At 36.7% G+C, this 27,819-nt stretch overlaps 1 protein-coding gene across 1 annotated transcript; it reads left to right on the top strand.

Annotated features, from left to right (window-relative positions):
- Nucleotides 1-321: 321 nt before the first annotated feature.
- On the top strand, nucleotides 322-26,930 carry MSH4 (mutS homolog 4). Its single transcript, XM_059476675.1, has 20 exons — nucleotides 322-2,683; nucleotides 4,604-4,768; nucleotides 5,557-5,720; nucleotides 8,287-8,397; nucleotides 9,118-9,233; nucleotides 9,874-10,047; nucleotides 12,223-12,395; nucleotides 13,149-13,216; nucleotides 15,809-15,883; nucleotides 16,333-16,397; nucleotides 16,970-17,139; nucleotides 17,970-18,106; nucleotides 18,528-18,631; nucleotides 19,493-19,617; nucleotides 20,450-20,650; nucleotides 21,823-21,941; nucleotides 22,460-22,588; nucleotides 24,068-24,242; nucleotides 25,848-25,936; nucleotides 26,284-26,930. The coding sequence occupies exons 1-20, from the start codon at nucleotides 2,419-2,421 to the stop codon at nucleotides 26,467-26,469; spliced, it is 2,811 nt and encodes a 936-aa protein (XP_059332658.1). The 5' UTR covers nucleotides 322-2,418; the 3' UTR covers nucleotides 26,470-26,930.
- Nucleotides 26,931-27,819: the final 889 nt, after the last annotated feature.

The raw sequence follows: 27,819 nt of genomic DNA, 5'->3' as shown, positions 1-27,819 counted from the left end.
GGGTTGCAATGCAGAGGCCCACGATGGGGGTTTTGCCTGGTCATGAGGGCCGTGGTGCTGTCATGACCACGGTCAGTGTGTGCAGTCAGCCCCAGGTGCACGGACACCCAGCAGTGGGTGGGCCCCAGAGCAGGGCAGTGGTACTGAGGCTCCCCTGCCTGGGCTTGCTGGTGAGTAGCAAGGAAAATGGCTTAAGAACCCCATTCCTCTGAAGTGAAGGTGAGGGAAGGTTGCTGAGGGGGGGTGATGTCTCTGTGGAGAGGGGGCAAAGTTGGGAATTGCAGGGAGGGGTTTAAAGTCAGTGTAGGGGACAGAGCTGTTCAGGAGCAATTCCCTTGGAGCAAGTCAAGGGAGCAGGTTAGTTCTCAGCAGGATGTGGGAACTGTGCCAAGGAAAGCAGTTCCAGCATGTGTCTGCGTTGTATAAACTCTGTTAGTCTGTCTTCTGCATTGTACACTGTACCTTCCTCAGATCTTGATGTCTCCATAGCTCTTAGTGATCACTGGGCACCTTGGTAGCCTTCCTGCAAGTTACAAGTGCATTGCCATATCAGCTTAGTGCCTGTCAAGCCTTTCTTGTCTTGCAATTCCAGCTTAAGGTGTGGATCTGTCTGGTGTCTGTCATATTGTAGATTTTTCTGAGCAGTCATCCCTCACAGTGGTGAGCCAGGTAGTGCCTTCAGTTCCATTTCTGTGAGGGTTTTTTTGACAGAGTTGTCTCCAGGGATTGCATCCCCATGTCCATAACAGTCTTTTGTTAAAGCTTGGCTTCTTGCTCATCCATCATTCTGGTTTTGATGGCTCTCATCCACATCTCTGCTGATGGCCACAGCAGTCACCACTTTCCGGGGCTGCTGTAGAGCACCTGCACTGTCAGGGCACTGTTGGATCTCTCTGCTGGTGGGTGCCATATTCCCTATGGAAGTCATTGTTGCTTGTGCACTTATTGCAGCTCACAGTCACAGTGCTTGCAGTATTGGGTGTCTCTGTCACGGTTGCAGCTGCCCTGCCCAAGGGTGGAGCAGTACTAAAGACAGGGTAGCACAGGCGCAGGGTGGTGTATAATAGTATGTTGACCTATGTAGGTACTTTGGTCTACTATGTAGACCATATGGTTAATCTCTGGGCTGTAGACAGCACGCACAGTTATCTTTGTCTTTTGAGGGTGCTAGACTCTGGCCTTCAGTGAGCAGTAGCTGGTACGGTAGTGGAGTGGCTGGATCTTGAATGTGCCTTGCCTTTTACAGGTGGGGCTCAATATCTGGGTTCTTGGTTCTTTTAGCTGTGTTAGCAGAGAGTAAGCTAGAACTGGACAAAGTCAATATTTGATAGACCTTTACTTGTCATGGATTTCAAAAACAGAATGTGAATTTGAGTGCTCAAGCATTTCTAATGAATTATTAAAGCCTACAGGCTTTTAGTTAAGGTAAAAACTCTACTCCTTTTAACTGCCCACTTGCCTGATGAATTCTTTGGTCAAATCCTGGAATTTTATCTTTCAAGGTTTGGGAAAAAAGTTAAAAGCCTTACAAAAAAGACCTCGTGTTGAGTGTGAGGGTGTGAGAGCACTGATCAGGTTTTATTTAACCGTAAAGGTTAACCAACAATTTTAAAGTAATTTTTTAAAATTTCATTATGGTTTTCTTTGCAAGTGCACTCGTTTTCATCCAGGAAAACACAGTTTAGTAGCTAGTAGTAGATAGCCTGTAAATTAATATGTGGGTGATATTGCACTGCAGTGTAGAACATTTCACTTTAGATTGAAATCCTGTTAATATTATTGGAGTTCTCTGATGAAAATTTGATCAATGTAATTTCCTAAGTCAACTGTGATTTCTAAAGATCTTCTACAATTATAGGTTAAAAAAGGTGTGAGTATATGGAGTGTTTCATAATGCGGGCGTATTTAGTGCCAGAGACAAAATTGTGCCGAGTCAAAATGTGAATTAAAGCATTTTAGTCGTGTATGTTACATGATGGTAATATACAAAGCAGTTGTAGTTCTAAAACATTCCTACAAGCAGGTGTTTAAGACAACTGCAGAGGTAAACTAGCTTTGTGATTATTTTGGGGATCTTTTTGTAACCAAACTCCTGAGCAGGAAGAAAACATTGCTGAAGCTCATGCTAAAGAAGTCTGAATGGTGAAGAATTAATGCCAGGTAAAATACCTTGAAACGCAGTACTCTTGCTTTAAAGAGCAGAGCAAGCACTTCTCTTGAGTGGCTATGGCCGTTGCATATTTGTAATGATACCCGTTGCAGGGCCAGCAGCTCTGTGCACGACGGTACCGTTTACAGCCGCAGTAAAGCTCGGCAGCTTTTACCAGCAGAGCCCGTCTCCGGGTGCAGCAGGTCGGGCCCCGGTGCCGCCGTTGCCGGCGGTGGGCGCGGGCCGGGGCAGTGCTGAGGGCTCGCACCATGGCGGGCGCGGGCGGGCGGGCCGCCGCCTCGGCCGCCTCGGAGTCCTACACGGGCCGCGGCTCTTCCACGCCGAGTGTTGGCGGGCGGACAGAGCACACACCCCGCTACACCCTGGGGCTTCTGCAGACGCCACACAGCTCGGAGAGCACCGGAGGCGCCTCCAGCGGCGCGGCACGGCCGGGCGGCTCCAGCGGGGAAGGCCTCGCAGCCCGCCGGGCTGCCGGGAACAGCGCCGTGAAGCCCTCCGTGTCCGAAAGGGGAGGTACGCTGTCTGCCTGGGCCTTTATCTGTTTCTTTCTGCTGTCTTTGCTCGGGTCGGGTTCGAAAGAGCTGTTAAAAGCGGTCCTTACTGAGATATGGGGCAGGTGCAGCTAAGCTTCATAGCGACCTTTGTCATTTAGCTGGACAGAACTATGGAAATAGTTCCTTGATGTAGCTAAGCTCTCTGGTGGGACCAATAAACATGTTTGAATTGCTGCACAGCGTTTGCTTTACAGGAGAGAACCGAAACATGGGTTTGCGTTTGATATATTGGTTGTTTCAGGAGTTTTGTTGCTTTTTGGTTTTGTTTTTATTTTTACGCCTGGCTTTGAAATAGTTTTAAGAACCTGTGGGTGTCGGTGTGCCGTAAGAATGTTGTGTTCCTACAATGCAATACTGCTACTTGCCATTCTTTATAAAAATCTACTATCAAAGTCTGTATCTTGGTGGCAGCAAAAAGAAGTTAAAATTTTGGTATTTTCAGACGAAAAGAAACTATGAAAAGAGTTGGAAATTATTTTAACGCTGCAATGAATTCTGATGTACGTGTATCTCCATTGTGTATAAATTGGAAATGAGGTAAAATGCGTTTAGGTATTATATATGACTACTGAGGAGTCCTAAAAAAAAAAAAAAAACCCAAACACAATGCTACTTCAAACAGGATGATCTAAATGTTGGGTTTGAGAAATAGCTGTATATCACTTGGTTCATTTGGTCTTTTAAATTACTGTTTTTCCCCGTTATGCCAGATTCAGTGCCTTCTACAGGAAGTCTCTTCTGCCAAAATTCTGACTAAACTTAGGCCAGAATCTGAGTGAGTGCTATTTAAAAAAAATATGCTGATATGTCCACTCCAAAAGAAGTCCCCAGCCAAAGATCTGAGCTAATATTTTTATCACTTGTCACAATTTTAAGATTAAAAAAAACTCCCAACCAAACAAACACAAAGAAAACCCCACCTCACCTGAACAAACTCCAGAATTCCAGTACAGTAGATATTTTTCTACCAGCCAGCCTCGATAAAGACTCATGCAATTTATTGATCATTGAAAACCATTACTTATGTATTTTGTCTTGTGTGTCAGTTTTTAATGTAATATAAGAAACAGAAACATTTGTGCTTGCATGTTTTATAATACATGGAGTTTTTAAAGTGGATCTGCTGTTTATATTTTCATTCATTTTTTAAATCTTAGAAAGCAGTTATCTAAGCTAAGAATGTCTTCAGTAATCTCAAGAGAATTAAAAAGAAGTAAATTACTTAAATAATTTATTGAAAATTTAAAGTGTTCTGAGACAAAGATATTTTGCAGGACTTTAAAAACGTAGGTCGATCTCAAATACATGTGTGAAAGAAACTGCTGTTAACAAATACATCCCAGATTACTGTATAAGTTCCGAGAGTTGATCCCCATAAATTCATAGGGTTATCATTCCCAAGTGGTTCTTTTTCTTCTTTTATTGTCCTGCTTTTCAAAAGGAAAGCTCAGCTTTTAAAAAAGGATTTCATAAACACGTGTGCAGTTTTAGATAATGATTTTTCAAATGATGGGTAAATGTGAGATAAAGTTGATTTAAAGCATTCTTTCATAATTTTAGAATTCATTAGCATATGAAATGATACTTAGTAAAGTGACTTCTGTTGTATTATTTTTGTTCAACAATGTAAATAATTTTTTTATTAGCACTGCAGGTAATGTCATTGTAAAAAATAATTTTAATGCAAGCTTGTTTTCAAAGCAGTCTGATTTATTTCGTTTTATACTCTGGAGAGCTTTCATAGAATGACATTTTGTTTGGATATCTCTATTTTTGCTAATAAAAATTGAAGTTTTGTAAGCTGTTTTTTTGTATATTGCTTTCTGAATAAAAATTTGTGGTGACTGTTTTCATAATTTACTTATTTCTCTCCCCTCAGAATCATATTTTGGGGACAAGAGTTCTTGTGTAGAAAATGCTAACACATTGAATCTCACGAGTTCTTCTTCTGTGCGAGGCCTGAATAGCACATGTATAGGAAAAACACCTCTCTCTTCTGGTAGATCTGGTTGCAGAAGCCATACCCCACTTATGGGTTATTCGGGTAAGATTACCAGCTCTTAGAGGAAACAGTCCAACTTATATTTCTGATGTTATTTTATTAAACAGTTTAGTTTTCTATGTGATTATATTAAGATACTAAAACAAACTCAAAACACAATGTGTTTTGTACCACAGAGGATACTGCCAAGAAACTATACACAAACAAGAATGCACTACTTTGTGTACTAAGATGATGTTTTGGTATTGCATCCTCTTACTACTTAGTTTGCATTCATGTATGAATTATCAATGTAGTTAGAATTCAGACTTCTTTCAAATTGTCCAAAACCAAATTTGTGGACATGTAGTGTGGTCACTAAAGAGCCCAAATTCATACACATGTCTAATCAGGGTTCATTTTTAGCCTTGCAATGCATTAGACATCATATATAATTATCAAGTTTCTCGATGCAAGTTTTATGTATTTTATGTTGACGTGTTCAGAGGTGTAGAACGCTAGTTCTCCTGAATGTTTAGTAGCTGATGGTACATCTTGCAGTGCTTCATATGAGCAAAATGGTGTTACAGGGTAATGATGCCTTGTGCCATGTTATATGTATCCATATGTGCTCTCATAATGCGAAAGTAATGGGATTTAAAGTTACTTCTTTCACAGTCTGACTAATGATTATCAGTTCAGTCTTTAACGTTCCTAAAGACTGAACTGATAATGATTCCTTCCTGCATCTGTATATTTGTTTATGCTTGCTCTGTCGTTTGTGATGCTCGTTGATCCATCTCTCGTTAATCTGTATTGAATGTGACTGAATATATATGACTGTTTTACAGTTACATCCTCCTCTGCAGTTTCTGCTCATACTGTTGCATCAGTTATTGTAGCTGTAGTAGAAGGAAGAGGCCTTGCCAGAGGTGAAGTAGGAATGGCCAGTATAGATTTAAAAAATCCTGAGATGATATTATCACAATTTGCAGACAATACAACTTACGCCAAGGTATTTTATAGTCTCATTATTGCGATTTACTTTCTTGAAAAAAGCTTATGACTAATGGAAAATTAAATTTCTAGTTTGTGGAAGAAATTTCTCAGCAGTGGAAGTAACAAGTTCTAGAAAATGTGCAGTGTTGACAAGACTGCTCTTTTCCTTGCTGTGCCTCAGATATTAAAGAGGCAAGAATGTTTTTCAAAAGAAAAATAGCCTTTCTGGAAAATACACTGTGGGACTGAGATGCCTCGTTTTGAAGAGCATTGGGCAATACATGGTAGTAGAACTTGCAGGTATTCTTCACCAGGCAAAACAACTCTGAGAAGTGCATAAATGTCTGCGTGTGTGATAGAGTAGTTATAGTTCTGGCGTTGGCTACATAAATACTCCATCTCAGATTGAAAGGAAATTCACTCAATTTACAGCCAGCACTGCATATTTTACTTTAATTTGGTGAGTAATCTCTGGTTTATGCAACAATGGCATCTTATTTCATGGGTTATTTTGTAGGTATGCATGATAGAAAATAATGTGGCTTGTAGCATCTTTACAATATTCAAAGAAACAAAAGCTCTATTAGGACAGTAAGTAGCTCTGACTCAGGATGTAAATAGCCATCTAATCTGTTTACTAAAACAGGTGTTGTATAATGTTGTACAATGTATATTGTACTACATCGTGTGCGTTACAGTTGTATAATGTACAATGTTGTATAATGGGTTTCTTTATTTTTAAGCATTAGTGCTTATAAAACCTCTTCTGGTCTTAATATACCTAGCACCTATTGAGCATCCTTTATAGCTGCCTCTCGGGCCATGGTCAGATTGTTCATCGTTTTCCTGCCTTACCAATATAAAAGGTGGCATTTTCTTTGTACACATGTATTCCTAATTTTCCATTAAGATTACTGAGTTCTCCGTTCTGTGCTCAGATACTGCATTCACCATCCAGTCAAAGAAAGAGAGATGCTAGTGTACAACTGCTTTTCCCCTAGCCCAATTTCTTGCCTTAATCTTTCACACCCTTAACAATGTGTGAAAAAATCCATGGTCAGAAGTTGATGTCCACAGAGGAGACAGAGGAGTTCTGTGCCTTTTATTCTTGAACAAAGGGAGAGGCCATGGGGCATTTCCCGATGGGGTCTCTCAAGTTGTTGGAGGACTGCCGCCTGCTTTTTATCCTAATCTTCCTGGCTGCGGAACCTTTGCCCTTCCTCTACTGTCTGAGGTACTTGGGAGGTTCAGACTTCGTGATCTGCCTCCTAAATGTGCCCCTTAATATGCTCCCCCCTGTATAGCACGTGATACATGACCATTAAAGTTAGCTTTAAGTCCGCCCTGGCTGGGGAAGTTAATATTCATAACCCTATTAAGTCTTTGTTCTTCTCAAAGTTCAGGAATTGAGCATGACCTTGGCTAAGCAGCAATCCGAGTCAGTTAGTAACATTTTGAAATTAATGGTTTGACCTGTTACTTCTGTATCTACAAGTCTGGCCCTATCTGCAGGCAGATTCACACAATCTGTTTGTAAAGGCACATTAATCGTATTCCTGTCAACAATTCTGTGTTATCTGCTGATCAGCTGTTTACTTACACTCAGAATCCATGCTCTGCCTAGTGATTGGAATCCAGCCTACTGTATATTCTCTTTCTTGGGCATACTTCTGTTTTTGAATGTTCTGCAGATAATTTCAGGAAAGTTTTCTTGTATTCTTTAAGTTCTTCAAGATCTGCTGAACTGTGATGCTACTGGAAAAAAATTTCCTAGCGGTTAGCAGCTATGAAGGGCAGTGACAGCCTTCTGACCCCAAATGCCCTTAGATAATTTTTTTTGGTGTATTTTTTGTACTTGTTTACCTTTTTACTGGGATGTCATCTGTCCCTTCTTGCACATCTTAACTTGTAAGCAGTTAAACTATAGTCTGTTTTTTCATGTTTCTCCCTTGAGAATTTGTGAATGCTGGTATAAATGAACGTAAACTCATAATGTTGTTTGTCCTTTCTTATACAGTAGAAGATCATATAATCTACTAATAACCCTTACAGGGGGTGTGCGTAACATAAAGCTGGTAAAATATGCACATTTTTAGCTATGTTAATACTGAGATAAATCTAGAGGAGATGAAAACTAAATAAAAATTTAGTCTCAATCAAAAGATTTAGTAGTATTCAGACATGTTTTATTTCTTCATCATCCAGAGCACCATTGACCTTCCATCTGCCAACCCAGAAAGCTGCCATCTGTTGAAATAAGTCCTTTTCTCCCATCATAGCTATGGAAGATAGTTTTGAATACTCATTTCTTGCTTCAACAGCAAGCATAATTCTGTGTTCAAATAACAGTGGATAAGCTCTAAATTTTGTTTGTTTGTTTTTAATTTGGTTTCATGTATATTTAGATACATATTAATTTGACTTAATTTGACTCACTACATGCTAGTGTAGAAGTTAGCAGATAATTTGAAACTTGAACTGATTCTAGAATACAGTTATGTATTTTGTTATTGCTGGTCATTATTTAAAATATTTTAGGTTTTGTTTTGTTTTTAACGGGTTATTTTGAATTTTTTGTCCAGGTTATTACTAAACTCAAGATTTTAACACCACTAGAAATAATAATGTCAAACACTGCCTGTGATGCAGGGAATACAACAAATTTGTTCAGTCTGATAACGGAGCATTTCAAGGTAATATCTGAAATTCAATGTTTTTGAGTTCTTGTTGATCACTTTTATATGATGGTTGATTTAAGAGTTTTACACAACTTTCAAAATCTGAAGATGTTGTTTTCTATGATTTTCAGGTCTAATTTTAGAATGGTAGTGAATAAACTAAATGCAGCTCCCCTGCTGCTATTTCTAATACTGACAATAACAGAGATAGGTATATTGCTGATGAAAGCTGAAAGTTTTGAATTTGTGGCATTGGGTAAAACTGAACCTAGGAAAGATACAGAAATGAAAAAATCAAGCATTCTCCCTCCTTCTCTCAACCTGATAAATCAGTGGGGCTGATGTATCATAGAATCGGAAAAAGAGCACTGTCAGGGTAAAAGAGGATAAAATGAACTAGTATAAGTAATTTATGCATATGAAGGCCTCAGAACCTTTAAAAAAACCCTATTAATTACTACTGAATTGCTTCATTGCTGCAGAGCTGATGGCTTCTTCATGAGTGTTCTTCTACTTCCTGACCTCTCTTCTCTTTCTCTCACATAAATCACTTGTGCATCACACACCTCCAGTTACATTGACCTGCTTGTGCTAGTAAGCTAGAATGAATACTTCTATGAAGACAGATTGTAGAATCAATTGATAGATATCTTGGAAACATGTATCACTAGAAAAATACAGAAGTGTCTCTGATGTAACTTTTAAAACTTTTTGCTGTCATCTCCATCTTCACAGAATGTGACTTTTACAACTGTCCAGAGAAAATACTTCAATGAAACAAAGGGTTTGGAGTACATAGAACAATTGTGTGCATCTGAATTTAGCACCATTTTCATGGAAGTCCAATCAAAGTATGTTTAAATAAGGAAGAGCATACCGTGACCAGATAAGTTTTTAACAAAATCATTTTATGTACTCATTACATATATCTGTGTCATGTTGCAAAAGTTAGAAAACTCTTAACAGATCTTTTTATTTTGCCTTCCAGTGTTCTGGATATATGTAGAAATGTAAATAGAAAGCGTGTTACATAGCCTGTTACAGTTGAGTGTTTTTTTGAGTTTTCACAGCTTTCCACTTTGTCTTTTTCATTCTTTTCTTAAAGATACCTTTCAAGAGCTAGCTGTGACTGCCTTTCTTTATGGCCTCAGCAAGCATTTTCTATGTATCAACAATTTTAAGTGCTGATACGTGGTGACCAGGGTCTTCAAATCACATATGTCTGTTGAAATATGTATGTTCACAATACCAGTGATATAGTGGAGGCTGTCAAGTGTACAGAGACTCAAACATTTATGAACATTTGATCTGTATGAATATATGTTCACTAGGCATGGGTTTGTGCATATTTGAAATATACTGCCTTTTCTGTGCTATTTATCACAGTAGTTGCCAAGCCACAGTAGTGTAAATGTTATTTCTGTAGTGCACTACTTTTGTGGTATTTCTCTAGCAGTATTCAACATTCATAAAAGATTTTTTTTTTCCAAGGTATTACTGTCTTGCAGCTGCAGCAGCTTTGCTAAAATACGTTGAATTTATCCAAAATGCCGTTTATGCTCCTAAATCACTAAAGGTTCGTTTCCAGGGGAGTGAGAAAACAGCTATGATAGATTCAGCATCAGCACAAAATCTTGAACTAGTGATTAATAACAGAGATTCTCGGTAAGAATAGCTTTTTCAAGTTATGTTCTTATAAAGATGGATTTCTCTTAAGTTTCCTTGACGTTTGTATCAAAGAGCTGACCATTGTATTTATTTCTATATGAGAGAACTTGCATACTATTCAGAGCTTCTATAAAAATATCTTGACAGAGAAATACGTTACAATTCAGCGCAAAATTTCTAGCACAGGAAATCCTAAAGTGAATTGTAGAAAGAGATGATGCATAATCATCTTTACATTGATGTGTATGTTTTATTCAGACTTTAAACATTTATTTATGCAAAATTTTACAGACTGGGAAAGGAAAGAGGCAATATTTGTGCGAGTGTCTTATGTTGGATTGAAACACCTGCCTTTTACTCATTTTACACAAGAGACATGCTTCAGCCTTCAAAGGTTGTTTTGTTTCCTTTTAGATATAATAGTGGGAAAGATGGGAATGTGCAATGTGGTACTTGGTTGCATGGTGGTTTTCCGCATTGAGATCAATGCTTGGAGCACTTCCTTAATTGGCATTTAGTTGCCATGTAGGCAGAAGAAATGTCAAGTCTTTCCTTCTCCAGACTATTACACTTAAGGTTAGCAAGAGAAATACCTGGAACTTGCATTTTGCTACCTGTCAGGTTCTGAGATCCACCTCTATTTAGATGTCTTCTTAATCACCCTGTTATAAAAAGGGGAGCCTGGAGATTCCTCACTCTCCAAGTACTGTTCATAAGAGCTTTCCCCTTGGGGAGATACAGTAGAACACAGAATGCCTTGCATAGGAAGGTACTTTTGGAGCAATATTTTTCTGAAAAAATCTTTTTCTGTTCTTAATTTCACAGGTGGTTTTGTGAGGAAGATGGTTACATGAGGAACTGAGCAAACTGCTTTAAGTTTCTCTGTTTTTTTGTTTTTTAGCATTATTGATGCAGAATTTTTGCTGATCCATTCATTGGCAAATTTGAACCAGCCAGACATAGCTATTTTTATTACATAGATCTTACCCCCCAATCCTGATTAGATATCTTTGTAGAGGTATCAGCAGGTAAAAGTTAATAGCACAGGCGCACACCAGAAATACCTAAGTCAAATTTGGGTGCCAGTCTTAATTTTGGAGGGACTTGTCTCTTCATTTAACTGTGCAGGGAAATAAGTCCTCAACTGCATAAAGACAGGCACTGTGGATACTCTCCCAAATATCGAGTTGCAGTTAAGTGTTGTCACGGGTTGCATCATGCAGTAAATGCAGGCTTGATACAACTGGGTATTTCCCCATTTTTTAAAAATTCTCTTGGCTGTTGCTTTACTTTTTTTATACCATGGTATTTCAGGGTGTTTCTGCTCACTCTGTCTACCTACCTACCTACCTATCTTACTACCTGCCTACCTATCTACCTATCTGACTTCATGGTGTGTGTTTTGTGTATTTGTATCAGGCTTCTTCCTTTTCAAGTTCTGGTTTAAATCAATGTGTTGTTATGGCCCTGGTATTTCGTGGGTCATCTTCCAGCCAATAGCATAGAAGATTTCAGGTTTCTAAAACTATTTGACTGTGTAGTAGGTGGAAATATTATAGATGGCTTATTCTGCATAAATGCAATCACCTTTAAGTGTGAAACCCTAGGATATGTACCGTGTAAAAGCCATAAAGCTGAAACTAATATGTAGAAATTATAAGCATGTTATTTAGCTCCTATATTGACTGAAATATGTGTTTTTAAATAATAAAAAATGATTTCTCTTTTTGACTTCTGAGTGTTTTAAATTATTTTCAGATATATATTTCAAGTAAATTATTCCTATTAATATTTGATCTCTGATTATAACTTGATAATTTGCCTCCTTGTGTAGGGTTCGTTTGTTCATTTTAATTAATCTAATTGAGAGGGAAAATGTGAACTTTACCATGGCAATAGCAATGAAATACTACTACAAAATATTAATAAAATACCAAGTTCAAATGTATTTCTATACTTACATAATTGAGGGCTATTATTATATCAAATTACATTGAATTACCTAGCTTCCTAAACTGCTGGAGTTCATATAATACATGGCAAACAGGGGGATGCTAAGCATGCCAAAGCATGCCTCAGATTTGTAGGATAGTCTAGCCTTTAAATGTCTCCTGATACTTACCATCTCTTTTTTTGGTGTATGTATTCTTCACATCTATTTTATTTTCAAAGGAATAGTCACACACTTCTTGGTGTTCTAAATTACACTAAAACTCCTGGTGGAAGTCGGAGACTTAGATCCAATATCCTGGAACCTCTAGTTGATGCTGAAACAATTAACACAAGACTGGACTGTGTTCAGGAATTACTCCAGGATGAGGAGCTCTTTTTTGGTCTTCAAGGAGGTAGTAGTTTATATTGTAACAACTAATACTGTATTTCTTTTTAAACATTGTTTTTCTAATATAGGAAAGTATGTAGTGTGCCTCAGGTATGTTTCAAAAGTATTTTTTAATGGTTTGTTAGGTGATATAGTAAGCGCTTAATTTTTTAAAGTCATCTATATTATCATAGCGATACTTTTCTCAAGTGCTTTGATTAGAAAAGTTGAATTTCTCCAAAACAGTGTATAGAAGTCTGTGAGCCAACAGCTTTCTAAAAGAGTTGGAGTTTGTCTCTTTACCTCTATGGCTGGGTATGCATTATGTTTGATGTATACAAGTATATATAATGTATAAATGAAAAAGCAGACATATTGCTTAAGTAATACTTGCGTATAAATATTTCTTCCTGTTGCTTCATAAAACATATGATCCAGAGGAAGGCAAAATACAATACTAGAATTAGTCCACCTGAAACTGGATCATACAATCTTCATCTGTGTCACAAGAGAAGCACAATTCAATCTAAGAAACAAAACGTATTTCTGAACTGACATATTCACTGCATGCTTAGGTATAGTAAGTCGTAAGTATAGTTATGACAAAATAATTCAGACATTAGCTATTTTAAAGCTAGTTTTACCCTGTAAATAATTTGTGACAGTAGAATGTAAGAAAAAGATTAGCATTAGTATAGCTAATTAATTGTGTCCTTTCAAAGAAAATACATCTTATAATTTCAGTTTAATTTCTGATGTGTATACTTTTGTTTTACAGTTATCTCAAAATTCCTGGATACAGAACAGCTACTTTCAGTTTTGGTACAGATTCCAAAGCAGGATACAGTATGTTTCAAAATACACCTTGGAAAAATCAATTATCTGTCCATAACTTGCAATATATAAATGTGATGTCTATAATTCATCCTGATTTATGCAAATGTACTTCCAAAAATGTTTGCTCTTTCATCACTCCCCACGTTTATTCTTCATAAGTGTACATGTTATTCAACAGTACTCAGATGAGAGAGAGGAATTTTCTTCACATCAGCATAAATGGAAAAAATGTTTAGTGACTTACAGTCTTGGTGACTGTTATGTCTAAGAGCAAGATTATTTTTTCATTAGACCTTGGCTCAAATATCGGTCTGCATGTTAACACATGTAATACAAATATCAAAATGGAATAAATACATGTAGTTCACCAGTGAATCTTGGTTGAGACGAGATTCAGCAGTTAACTACAGTGGGATTGGGGTTACTGAACCTCAGATCTGTTTCCACTAAGCATATTGAAACCATGGTGTTAAAAGTTACATTTGCCTACTGTACTTGAGTTGGATATGTCTGCCACTGCTTTTGAGCTTATATTTATGCTTGTGTGCCAGCATCTTAGATATTCTCAACTCTTTCACCATTCAGTGTCTTCTCACATGCTGATTTACCTGCTTAGGTAAAGGATTTGTCTACTTCTAGTTAAAGAAATCAGGTACAGACTCAAACAGGACAGTAGTAATAAATGCAGATAAATGTCTTTAATGACATAATCAAAACCCAGAATGTTTATTTTTTGCAGCTTTCCTTGTAGTAATGTGTAACATGGATTAATGAGTTCTTCTTAATGACTAAAACTGGCTCACAGGATGCTTTTATGTATGCATAGGACCATGTCACCAAACATTTTTACTGCAGTGTTTTTACTGTTGACTGGTTCCAGTATAGCAGAGCATACTATGCACACAACAGACATGCTTGTTCAAATGCTAGTTCAGTTGCTTTTGTCAAATGCTATACTAGGCTATTCACTAGGTTTCGTTTCTACTCTCCATAAAAATTTTCATTGTAAATCTTCCACCAGTCAGCAGATGAGCTGCACATGTGAAAAGCCTACAGGTTCAGTTACTAAATGTGTGAGTGGTATGTTCAGCATGAACATTCTTTTATCTGAAGGAGGCTGTCACTCACCCAGAATCACAGAGTCACCAGGTTGGAAGAGACCTTCAAGATCATTGGCTTTAACGCATGCCCTAACATCTCAACCTAACCCTGGCACCTAGTGCCACATCCAGGCTTTTTTTAAACACATCCAGGGACGGTGAATCCACCACCTCCCCAGGCAGTACTTTAAAAAATAGGTTGGGAAAGGTCACGTTTTTTTTAAATTACTGCTCTCTCTCCAGGTTATGTCATGCAGTTACAAATTAGTTAGGAAAAAGCATTGTTTCTTGAGGAACTAAGTGTCTTTTTTGAAAAAAAATAATATTCATTGCATAAATAACATCTTGCACTTCAAGGAGACTCCAAGGCAGAAAAGCCTTAAACTTCAAAAACTGCTTGATCCAGTCTTGTTGAGATGTGTGGTTGAAAAATCATGTCAATGGTGAAATAATTTACTGCCTTTGAGTTGGAGTGTATCATGTGCAGTGATTCACTTGTGACCCTAGTTCAGTTAAAATTCCTGTAAAAACTAGTTAGTCAAAGATCCATTCTAGTACCACTTTTTTATGTTTGACCACATCAGTTCTTTTGATACCCGATTCCTTCATGGGACTTAGACCCCATATTTATTTGGAGATTAGCATTCTTTCATTCATGCATTTAGCACTGTTTAGTTTTGTCTTTACAAAAAAACCTTTTATATGACTAAGTTATGAGATGCCTTCAGCCACAAGAGTAAAGAGATATTATATATGAATGAGAAAAGATTTCACATGGGGTCATGCTGCTATGTTCATGTGCTTATCTACATTTATCTGTGTTATTTCCTTAAAATTCTTTCGCACAGCGTATGTGTACCGCATATGTTATACCCTAATGTCAGCAGCAAAATTCTTTATCGTGAGTGTTAGTGTAGGGGCCTACAAAACAAGGTCGGTCAAGGGCTTCTGTGAATGAAAGATTTTGAAGAACAGTCATTACTGTGAAAAAAATCTTAAAGTATTTACTGGATTTTTTTTTTATCATATGAGCAGATGTCTAAGATATATGTTTATTAACCAAAGAGAAATCAACAAAACTGGGTTATGTTGTGTTTAACAGCATTAATGGAAAAGGTTGTGGGCTTCATTATAATACATAATGTATTTGCTTTGAAAAAATCTACAAATTGTGTAGAGCTTGTATAGAGTTAAGTATACACAGAAGATTAAAAGTTTTCACAACTTGGGCTAGCAGGGTATTCTTAGTCAGTTATTATCAGTTCAAACATAGGAAAATCTTAACTACCGATGGACAAACTATCACACCAGGCACTGTAAAATTTAGGTAAACATTTATTGTGCAGATGCAAAGTTGTCAAAGTGAGCTTATGAAGTGTTTCAGGAATTTTTATTAAATCTGTAAGCCTCTTACTGGTAAGAATATGAGTTCTTCTAGTTCTTAAGTACTTTTTAGAACGGTCATACAGATGCGTTCAATATTCAGAAAATTTTTCAACAGGTTAAAACTGCTGAATCAAAAATAACTAATTTAATCTACCTGAAGCATACCTTAGAACTTGTGGAGCCTCTGAAAGTAAGTGGCCTTTGGTTTTTTTGTTGTTGTTTTGGGGTTTTTTTTTGGTTGTTGTTTGTCTTTTGTTTTTTGTTTTTTAGTAAACTACAGGCCATTTTTCCCTTTTGTGAAGTGCAGTTTATTAAATTTCATAGAGTATGTCAAGTTGGAAGGGATCGATAAAGTAAAAAAATAATATAATTACAGAACACAATACTGCCAACATACTGCCAACATTGATTCTTAATGCCAGTCAGAAGTACGCATTTGTGTCTATGCTCTGAAGAGCAGGATTCCTACCATTACCTGAATAGTGGATTATATACCAAACATTTAACTAAAACTCCTGTTCAGATTCCACTGACTATTTACAAAAGTGCTGATTAGCCTCACTGAATCTAAAAACTTTCAGTCATTTAAAAAGGCTGCAAAAAGAAGTAACTGTCATGTCCATTTTTAATATTCAACAGGCTGCTTTAAGAAGCTGTAACACACAGCTGCTAAAGGCTTATTACAATTCTCTTGAAGATACAAGGTATTTCTCGTAATACTTAGCTACTGTGTTGGAAACTTTCATCTCAAAAATGCCTGTAAGATAAAAGATGTTGCATGCTGCATCTTTGCCTGTTTATAGTTACGAGTATAGCTCAATTCTTTTGCTTAAAGCTGATTTTATTTATCAGAAAATCTTAATTTTCAGCTAATGCATACAGGGATAAAAGCAAGAGAGCTGGCTGTGATAGTGAAGTTGCTGCTAAACTAAACTCCCTTAGAAATAATTCTGAAAAGACGAGTATTGGTTTCCTAGAGTCTCCATAATAATGCAAAAATCAAGTGTTGTGTTTTTGAAAAAAACGTATATTTGAGAAATAATTTATATCTCCCAAAGATGTGAATAGTATTTTTATTTTTATTCAGGCTTCGGTACAGTCAGGATTCATTCTGAGGTGAAAATATAAATGTAATGTAGTGTTTTGTTTTAACAGTAGAACATTTAAAAGGAGCTTCACTTACTTGTAATACTGCTGCTTGTAATTTGGGGATGGTACTGCAAGTAAAAATCATAAAGTATTATGTATCTAATTTGTAATACAACTGATATTGCAGATTTGGAATTATACTTGAAAAGATTACAAGTGTAATTAATGATGATACAAGATACACAAAAGGATGTCTGAGTATGAGGACCCAGAAGTGCTACGCTGTTAAGCCTAACATCAATGAATTCCTCGACATAGCTCGTAGAACATACACAGAAATTGTTGATGACATAGCAGGTATTTCTAAACTAAAATTTGTATTTATTTGGAGTTTAAAGTAGATTGCATTTGACATATAGAAGCCATGAAATTGTATGTGTTATAACCTTCTCACATGTAAAAAGTATTTAGTATTGGTATGGATGGATTGTCATTGATAAGCAACTGAGATTCTCCATTTCTGGATAAAACCTCAGTTTTATCTTAATAAAATTGAACAATTATATGGTGATTCCTGTATTCAAAGCTCTGCTAGTCCTTGTTCTCTTGAAGTGCAAAAAAGTTGAAGTAATGGAGCAGAATTACTCCATCTAAAACATTCTGCTTAAAACATGTAAATCTTTGGTTTAGTTTCTTCATTTAAAGTATCTGTGTTCAATGTTCTTTATATTTTAAGCAGTCTTGATCTATCTGTGGACTACCTTTTACCTAAGGTATTGAGAGTTGGAAAACATGAACAAAAGGAGTTTTAGCATGATGTGCATTTCTGCATTTTACTAACCTTCTTGTTAATCATTATGTCAAAATAGAAGAAAAAAGTTTTGTCTGAAAATTATTTCCTTTTTTTAGTTTAAATTATTGATTTCTAGAAAGGACCATCTTAGTTTAGTCTATAGTTGGAAACCTTAAAGAGCATCAGAAACTTTAGCACCTGTCATATGTCATGAAGTTCCGGTTTTATTCTAATCCTATATTCATACATAGTGAAAAATAGAGATGGTACTAGTTTTGTGTTTCTGAAACCTTCCATTAGCAGTTTCCATCTTTGTACCACCACAAGGAGGAGAGGGAGAGGCATGTACCTGAATGTGTGTAATTTGGGTTAAATCTTTGTATGTGGTATGTAGGTATGATAACGCAACTTGCTGAAAAGTACAGCCTACCCATGAAAACAAGTTTCAGCTCTGCTCGTGGATTTTTTATCCAGATGAATGCTGATTGTTCAACATTACCTAATGGCCAGCTTCCTTCAGAATTTACAAAGGTATATGTTCAAAATATATTTTAGCATAATATATTTACTTTATTTACTATACTTTATGTACTTTGTATAATATATCAATAAATTGCACATTATGCAGTAAATAACAATAAAAATAATTTCACTGAAGATATTTAGAAGTAAATGAAGTTTTAATTGGGATGTTTTTATAACTATCCTATATTCAGTTGTATAATCAAAAATGTGCAAGTACATGCAGTTATGTTTTGCGCAAGAATGAAGCTGTGTATCTTGCTAATTGTTATCTTAAATGGAATTTTTATAAAAAATTATGTAGTAAAAATGAAACTGGACATTGTTTTTCTCTTTTGTTTCCCCATATGGTTCCTAATTCTGGTTTTAGAAGCTGTTTTTCCTGCTGATAATGAGGCAAGCTCTTACTGTTGGTTTCAATTCCCCCTAGATCACGAAAATGAAAAACACATACAGCTTCACTTCAGCAGATTTAATAAAAATGAATGAAAGATGTCAGGAGTCCCTGAGAGAAATATATCACATGACCTACTTGTAAGACCTCTTAAAACTATTATATAAATAGACTTATTTGTATAAATTTACTTATTTAATAAATATATTTATTAATAAATAAATATACTTTGCTAAGTATATTTATTTTCTCCAATTATCTGTACACGGGCTTTTAAAGCTCTCTTTCTGTTAAATTATGGCCATATTCTAAAGCAACACTGTTCAACTGTACCTCCTGAGACAAAACCCCCCCTGTAAATCGTGTATTGTATTAAACATGTTTGCAAATATATTGGCATTTATTAATAGAAGTGGTCATCGTGTAAATTTCTAATGCATGAATTGCCTGCACAAAATGGCACAATGAATGCATTAGTTTTGAATCTGTAATGCAGAATTGGTATTTTTAGTCAGTTCCTTATATTTAGAGCAGAACTGTCTATTTCTATATCTTGTCCTTGCTGCATGTCATAGTGCTCTCCTCTGATTCACAACTTTGTAGGTGTAACGTTACCTGTCAGTTGAATGGAAATTCTTTCTAGCAACCATGTAGGGTTTTTTTAACATGAAGATCTAAGGGAATTAGAGTCATATTTCCCTTGTTAATACAGCATACTTGATTCCATAGCTATGTTTTTAGTTCATTCTCTGTGTGAAGCTTTCATGTGACCTGTTGGTATTTGAGATGTGTGTCTTACGTCTCATCAGCAGAAGGTTAGCTTGAGATGATGGTACAAGATCTTAATTTACTTCCAAGAAATTTATACATTTGTTCGCATCTGGTATACGGTTGCATTTTATGAGTGACCTTTTATCCTAAGGTATGCAGCATGGACATTATAAATCCTGTATAAAGTGACAGATGTGCCCTGCAACAGCTGAATCCATGTCTTATTTCAGAATAGTGTGTAAACTACTGAATGAGATCTATGAACACATTCATTGCTTATACAAGCTGTCCGACATCGTGTCTATGCTGGATATGCTGCTTTCCTTTGCCCACGCCTGCACTCTTTCTGATTATGGTAAGTTTCTTCCTTGATTCTGTTATGGGTTAGATCAAGAGCCTTCTGATGGAGAATAACCAGACTATTTTGTTTGGTTCTATTCTTTTTCTGTCTCAGTAGTCTTTAGGTGGGTGTCTCTGCTCTGTCTTTGCCAGTTTTATGCTGATGTTCTTTCTGCTTCCATTCATCGAAATTAAATTCTGCTAGTTAGCTGCCATAAACCTTCTCAGTCACTCTTCTTGAAATAGACAGTTTAAGCATATTCCACTTAAAAGCATGAAGTGTATGGACGCTCTCTGTTTATGCCTTTTTCTGTTCCATTAATGCTGGTAGATAAAGGAGCCATGTGTAATTGGTTCAGAAAAGAACTGTATTCTGACAGAGATCCGTAGAGATAGTTCTCTGGCATCGAATGGATCTTTGTAGGCATGGTACATTTCCAAATAATCAGTATGGTAATATATAACAAAAATAGAAGGAATGCTACTTTCCTGTTTAGCATGCAAATACAGAGTACATACCTAGAAGTAACAGGAGTCCACAACCCTTGTACTTTATAAAAATACTTCAGTTCTTTGCATTTTTATTACTGGAGTTCAGTCCTACTTACTAGGGAACAAAACCACAGAAAATTAATTTAGAAATAAAGTTTCAGTCATGGGTTTCTTTTTATAGTCATAAATCATGAAGGCTTGCATGGCAATGAGAATCTGTACCTGAAAGTGGCTGGTAATTCTTCCCAAGAGCTCTGCTCTGGAAGAATTAACTTTATTTCAAAACATACTAGCTTAGTAATGTAAAGGTTCCCACACTAACTCCTCAGTGTTTTACATCTTTTTTCTTCATTTAGTTCGTCCAGAATTTACTGATACTTTAGCAATCAAGCAAGGATGGCATCCCATTCTTGAAAAGATAGCTATGGAAAAACCTGTGTCTAACAACACGTACCTGACAGAGGGCAACAATTTTGTCATTATTACAGGACCAAATATGAGTGGAAAATCAACATACTTGAAACAGATTGCTCTCTGTCAAATTATGGCACAGATTGGTGAGTAAGAGTGTACAGTATTAATCGTCTTCTGCAGCACATTTTTTTTCTGGTTAAAATTATTTATAAAAGTTGAGTGATTTAGCTACCAGAATAACATTTTAGCTAAATCAAATATTAACAGGTAATTTGTAGAATATTTTCTTCTACCAGCTCTTGCATTGCTTACAGAGGCAACTGGTTTTTCATCTGCCACTGGAAACATATGGGGCCTCATCTCTGTGTCTTGAAGCCCCCCTCCGTCTGTCCTCAGAGAAGCACAGTTGCATGCCCTAATTCTTTGGAGCACCCTAATCCAATCTAGCACCCTCTGCTAGATTGATAGTGAATGTACTTCAAGTATGCTGATCAGACACGTGTTAGTCATCCAAAAGAAACACATGACTCTTAGCATACTTAAATTCCATAGAGAAACGTCTCCAGACAAGTACAATTAGTAGATAAATAATCAACTACTTCAAATACAAGTAGTAACAAATATTTCAAGGTTCTGTTACTAAAGTTGTAAAAGGAAACCAGCTATTCGTAATGTCTAACTGAGATTCCTTCCCTTATTCAGGAATTCCTCAGGACTTTTTTTTTTTTAAAGTAAGTCTGGTAGCACATGTCAAAGACCTAACTCTATAGAATGAAGCTACTTAGTAGTGGAGAATAAAATTTATCCATCACACATTTGTGGGTTCAGTCCCCAATAACTGCAAGTTCTTGAGGAATTGCTCTCAAAACTGTGAGTTTAATATGAATAAAGCAGACTGTGAAGTTTTTGGCAGAAGGTTCCTGTTTTTTCCTGTTCAGTAAAACTACTATGCTTTGAAGTCTGATAAAGGCAACATCATCTTGATTTTGGGAAACTAACATTTCCTAGGATTAGTAAATCAGTGGCCGCAGAAATGTAAAACAATCCTAGAGTTCTGCATCCCTTTAGGCTGACAAACAGCTTCAGGCATATGATTTCTTACAACTTTCACTGATAAGCCTCCTAATTATCCTATCTATATAATAACTTTTTTCTTATAAATTAATGGCAGAACATCATTTACAAAACTTTATCAAGTGAGATGCTTTCTCTGCTGTGCACAAAAACCAAGCGTAAAAGTAATTTTTTTTCCCAGTGACGTATTCAGGCAAATGTTTTAGTGATGAGAGAAACTTGTATTTTATTTGTTTTGTAGGTTCTTATGTCCCAGCAGAGTATTGTTCTTTTCGAATCGCAGAGCAGATTTTTACCAGAATAGGTATGGATGATGATATTGAAACAAATGCATCAACATTCATGAAGGAAATGAAAGAGGTATGAAATATAGCTATCCAGGTCCAAGGCCCATTTGTACTGTTAAGGTAATAGAAATTGTTCTAGTCTGTTTCCACTGGAAGTGTGTACTTTGAAAAACAGTAAAAAATTCAGCCTTCCTCTCTTTTATGATAAACTGTGGAAAACTAAGCATCTCTTAAATAGAAAGATATTCCAGTGTGAATAAAAATCAGTGCTTTGTTGGATAGTACTTTCAATATATTTGGGTCAGCTTAAATTATCATTTGTTGGGGCCTAAGCTCTCTCAGTTTCCTCTCACAAACTGATATCATTTTGAGGGTAAGTGATATGTTCAGCAAAAAAAGAGAAAGAATTCTGTAGTGTGACTCTGCTTGATTAGAATTGACAGCTGTTTGAAAGCTTTGAGAAGGTAAAATTGCTGTATCTTAAGAGATTTTTTTTTAATTTCTGCATTATGTTCCATCTGAATAACATAAAAAATTCCTTTTTAAAGATCCACATTTGTAGGAATGATAACACTTTGAATATTTTTCTAGATAACGTACATCATACAAAATGCTAATGATAAGTCACTTATCATTATTGATGAACTTGGCAGAGGTACCAGTGCTGAAGAAGGTATTGGAATTTGTTATGCTGCCTGTGAATATCTGTTGAACTTAAAGGTAATTCTGTTTTAGAGGAATTTAAGCCTTAGAATTGTTTTGTCATCCTGAAAGTAAATACAGTATTTTCTCATAATTTAACAACAGTTTTGCAAAGATTTCTTGGCTAGATATGTGTTTTGCATAACCAGTGAATAGTAAGAATTGCAGTGATAGAGGAAACATGCTGACATAAGATGCAGTTCTGTTCACTGATTGTTGTGATTTAGCCCCAGTCAGTTGCTAAACACCACGCAGCTGCTTGCTTGCTCCCAAGCAAGAGCCCAAGCCCAAGGACTTGTGGGCTGAAGTAAAGATCGTTTAGTAAGTAAGGAAAGCCATATGCAGAAGCAAAATACAGAATTCTTTCACTGCTTCCTATTGGCAGGCAGATGTTCAGTCGTTTCCTGCCCAGGAATGCCGTTTGCTCACAGTGACTGTTACCAGAACGCCAAATGTCCCTCCTTCCTCACAGTTCTTATTGTGGTGGTGTAGTATGGTGTGGGATATCCCTGGGGTGAGTTTGGGTCAGCCATCCTGGCTGTGTCCCCCAACAGCAGCTCCATGAACACCCCCGAGCCTGCTTGCTGGTGGGACAGGGTGAGGAGCAGAACAGCCCTTGATGCTGTGCAAACGCTGCTCTGCAGTAGCTAAAACATGGGTGAGTTAGTAGTACTGTCTTGGTCACAAATCCAAAGCAGCCCAACACAAACTACTGTGAAGAAAACTAGCTCTAGTGCATTTAAAACTAGAACACCGGTCACCATATCTTTTCAGCTTGCTTGCAAGCTTGTAACTCTGTCTAGAAAGAGAATAACCCAGTCTGTTTAGTTTTACTTATTTAGTTTAGTTTTAGTTTTGCTTTATGCTTGAATGTTAAAAGTGAACCTCTTTACCTGGTGGCTACCTTTCAAAGTACAGTGGTAGTTCCACACAACTTATGAATTGGTCACAGAGGTTAGAAACTTGTTTAGAAAAGTGGCAGGTAATTTTAGATGGATTGCAAGTTTCACCTCTGTTGCTAATTATGTGATCAGTCTCAGGGGGCTGTTATGAACCTTTTCAGTGTGCAGGTGTTTGTTTCTCCTCAGAGTTCATTCAGAGTACTTATGAGGGGGTTTTGGTTTGAAAAGCTCAGATACTTTCTGTCACTTGTACTTTTAATAAAGAATTCATTGAGAGAATTAAGCAACCATTTGACAGTCGTTCCAATCCACACCAGTCAGATTTTATAAGCATAGTGGATTCTTCTTTGTTTCTGATACTGTTTTCCTTCTTTTGAGAAATGAGCAGAAGAATTCTCAGTTGGAAAAGATGTACTTGGCAGTGCTAGAATGCATCCCTTAAGGATTTTTGTTTGCTTTAGTAGTGTAAAGACAGCTTTTCAGTGTTTTGGAGGAAAACCTGGACATCTGTGAGATTATTTAATTTTTCTTATTTATTTTAATTTATTTCTGGATCATTGCCGAAATAAATTTTCTTTCTTGTTTCCTTATTTAGGCATTTACACTGTTTGCTACGCATTTCCTGGAACTATGTCATATAGACGCTTTATATCCCAATGTGGAAAACTACCATTTTGAAGTGCAACATGTGAGAAGCAGTGCTGGAAATAAGGAGAAAATTGCTTACACTTACACACTTTCTAAAGGGTACACAGAGGAAAAGAACTATGGTAATGGATTCCACTGTGACTTACAGTTAGCAAAAGTTACACAAGATACTATTTCAGTTATTAGGCATCGAACAGTGTTTTTTCTGATGACAGGTTTCTCTTGAGTTTGTGTCTCTCTCAAAGAGAGAGAATGATATGCTGGTCTATCATTTGTTCCAAATAATTACGTGTTTTAGGTAACCACATAGTGAGATAGCTGTTTAGGGTAGTATGAAGAACTTATATGATGTTTTGTAGTGAAAAAAAAAATCTTACTGATGTCTTACTGATGCCAGTATTTCCTCGATTCATGTCTGTTTGAATGAGTTGGGTAATTCTGAGCATATACTGCTTGAGTTCATTTTATCTGCACTTAGGGAAGCGAACGAATGTATGTATGGCAGACACATCTTTAGGTTCTGTAGTTACTTGAAGATGTGTCTGCCATAAGCAGTGATATGACTGGTTAGCAGCAGGTTGGCCCTTTTTGATTAGCAAAAAAGAACCAAGGTTCTTTAAAAAAGGAGAGGAATTTTACAGGCTATTAGGCTAAGACAATTTTGAGAGGGTCTACAAAAGCATCAGTGTTCTCTGAAAAGTGGATTTACTTATCTTTTAACTTCAGAATAAATTAAAGTATAGATTGTACAGATTGATTAATTATGGGTCAAGAGTGAATGACAAAGATTTAAAGAAATCTGTATGTTTCCAAATACTAGATTCAGATGTTGATTGCTTGATTTAGGTAAAATTTAAGCAAGAGGAAATTAGCTACACGTGACAAGCTCAATTTTAGATGCTAGACCAACATTAACTCCACTGAATTGTATGTTTAGAGAGTAATTTCTGAGAACAGGAGACCTTTAGAAACTGAGTGTTCATGTCTTGGCTTTACCTTACTTGGAGTAAAGTCACATTCTAAGAAAGGATGCAAGGGCTCTTCATGACCCTTCTCCATTTTTAAACCTGTAGTATTAAACCACCCAATGAACCACAGATTTTCCAGGGGTGCGGATAAAGGAAGAAGTTAAAAAATCATGTTAGGGCAGGAAAAAATATCTACATCTCTTTCTTACCATCAATATCTGGAAGTGTGCCTGTTGGCAACAAAGAAGTTGAAAAATTACATCCCTGTCCACTGGATGTCTGGATATAATTGAGAGTGCAGTTAGCAAAACCACTGTATTTTCTGCCAAATTAAAAAACCTAAACCGAGAAAGCTGTTAACACCATGGTGCCTTTTTTTTTTTCTTTTAACCCCCTAATATGTCTCATTCTACCCATTTACGGTATTACCGGCACTAGCTTGATGTTGAGGTGTGTTTCAGAGATAGCATTAAAACAAAGTCGACATTTAATTTTGTATCTCTCCAAACCTTATTGTTCATTAACAAAAACAAAAAATCCAAAACAAGAAAAACCCAAAACCACCTCCCCCCCAACAAAAAAAGCCCCTAAAAAACCCCCCACACACAAAGAGAAAATACACTGAAATTATTTTAATAAAAATTAAAATTAAATCTTTACCCCTTAGAAAAACAGGCTAAGTTAATTCTGGAAGGCGTAAAATGGAAGGTAGGGATAAAAATTATATTAAAAATCCTGATTTGTGTTTTATATGTTTAGGACTAAAAGCTGCAGAAGTGTCCTCCCTACCATCATCCATAATTTTGGATGCAAAGGAAATCACAAGTCACATTGCACAACAAATTTTGGTATGTAGTAGAAAATTTTAATGCTGTATTTCACAGTTTTTATACTATTCAAATGTATTTTCAGTTTCTGAAAGGTTACAGGACAAGTGCTTGCCTATGTTTTAATGAAAATAGATTTCATTAAACTTTGTATTTCTGGAGCCAGTTCTTAAAGATTATACTGAAGGTCACTGTTAGCTGACAACACAAAATGTCCCTGTGGGTAAAGGAGTACAGGTGTAATGTTTGTATGTAAACCAAGAATTGGGAGATGAAAAACAGGCTAGAAAATAGCTAATACTAGTGTTTGGTTTTTTTTAAATAGAACATAATTTCGTGTTTTAATGTATGTATATTTTTAAGAACAGCACAGACAGAAGAGCACTCCTGAGATGATGAAACAGAGAGCTGCATACCAGTTAGCAATGAGATTGGTTCAGACTGCCAGAAATTCTCGACTGGACCCTGACAGTTTGCGTGTATATTTGAAAGCCCTGAAGAAAAAATATGAAGCCAGTTGTCCCACACCCAGAGAAAATGATGAGCAACAGTAACATGTAACATAGGCTGTTCTAATTTTTATGACTGCAAGATGATTCTGTTTTTTCCCACATTATTAGTACAGTCTTTTCACATGGTGTTACATTTTTAATTATTAGTCTAAATTACATTCAGGTAATGGATGACCATATCCTGTATGGGTTTCCCCTACCCTGACATACCTGTAATAAAAGCATTTGTCCTCTCTGAGGAACAAAATTCTTTTTGACAAAAAATACAAATCATTTTAGAGCAGCACTGAGAGGGAAGGACTGGGGCAGCTGTAAGGAACTCAGAATTTCAGGCATGATAAAAAAGAAAGCTCAGATTGCAAAAAGGGAAACGTGTGCCCAAATTGCTTCAAAGCAGTTTTGCTGTCTGTTCTTGTTCAGTTGTGTTTTCTGAAAATGAGACCATTTTATTCACTTGGCTGTGCTAAACACTTCTCACAATGCCAGGAAACATGATACTAAAACTTGAAGGAATTTGGATGTGTAAAAACAAGCTGTTCTCTCTTCTCCAGAGTAAGGTGTTTGGTATTAGTTGGCGGTAAAGGATCCAGTTTTTCTCATACTACTCTTGCTCAGTCTCGAAGTCACTGCAGGATTTCCAAAGACCCTGCAATGGAGAAGCCTCTCATCAGGTTCATTCTGATCACACAGAGATACTGGGAGGGGAAGAGAATGGATAAAGGTGAAATATCCCCAAGAAAAGGCTCAGAGATCAGGGTGTTCACTGGTGGCATGGGCTGGGATTAGGGTTGAGCAGCACCAAAATTGGAGCACATCAACCATTCAGTTTTCCCTCATGTTTTATCAGAGGGTTTATGGTCCTGCCAAGAGACGGACGTTAATTAAAGGGTCCCAGCCGAGCCATGACAGTAATCTGTTCTATTCAAGCTGGTGATTTTTTGACACCTTCATTAGTCACACTCTCCAGTACTTAGTCCTGGGGTTTGTTCCTGTTTTTCTTTCAGCCTTATATCCAACTTTCTACCCCTTTTCTTCTCTCTGTCTGGTGTGTCTTTTGTGTTCCTTTCTTGTTCTGTGTGCTCCCTCTTCTGTTCCTACTTCACTCTCTTGTTCTTGGTTTTTTTTTCAAGAAATAAACACTCAATATTTATTAAATATTACTCAATCCCTATCCTCTACTTTTTGTCTGTCTCCTCCCTGCCCGCATCTTCATTTCTCCTACTTTCTTCCTCTCCTTTTTATCTTGTCCTGCACTGTGACTGTATTTCTTTGTCTCTCTCACTGTCCTTTGGCTGGCCTGTACCTGTTTGCAGCTGCGGCCCAGCCCTTGTCGCTCATTGTACCCTTCTCTTGGTAAGCCTCCGACCTGCTGGCCATGCCTCTCTCTCCATT

The sequence above is a fragment of the Ammospiza nelsoni genome, chromosome 8 (assembly GCF_027579445.1).
Source record: "Ammospiza nelsoni isolate bAmmNel1 chromosome 8, bAmmNel1.pri, whole genome shotgun sequence".
NCBI classification, from domain to species: Eukaryota; Metazoa; Chordata; class Aves; order Passeriformes; family Passerellidae; genus Ammospiza; species Ammospiza nelsoni.
The sequence above is the reverse complement of the archived record's forward strand: the minus strand, read 5'-3'. Positions and strand labels throughout refer to the sequence as shown.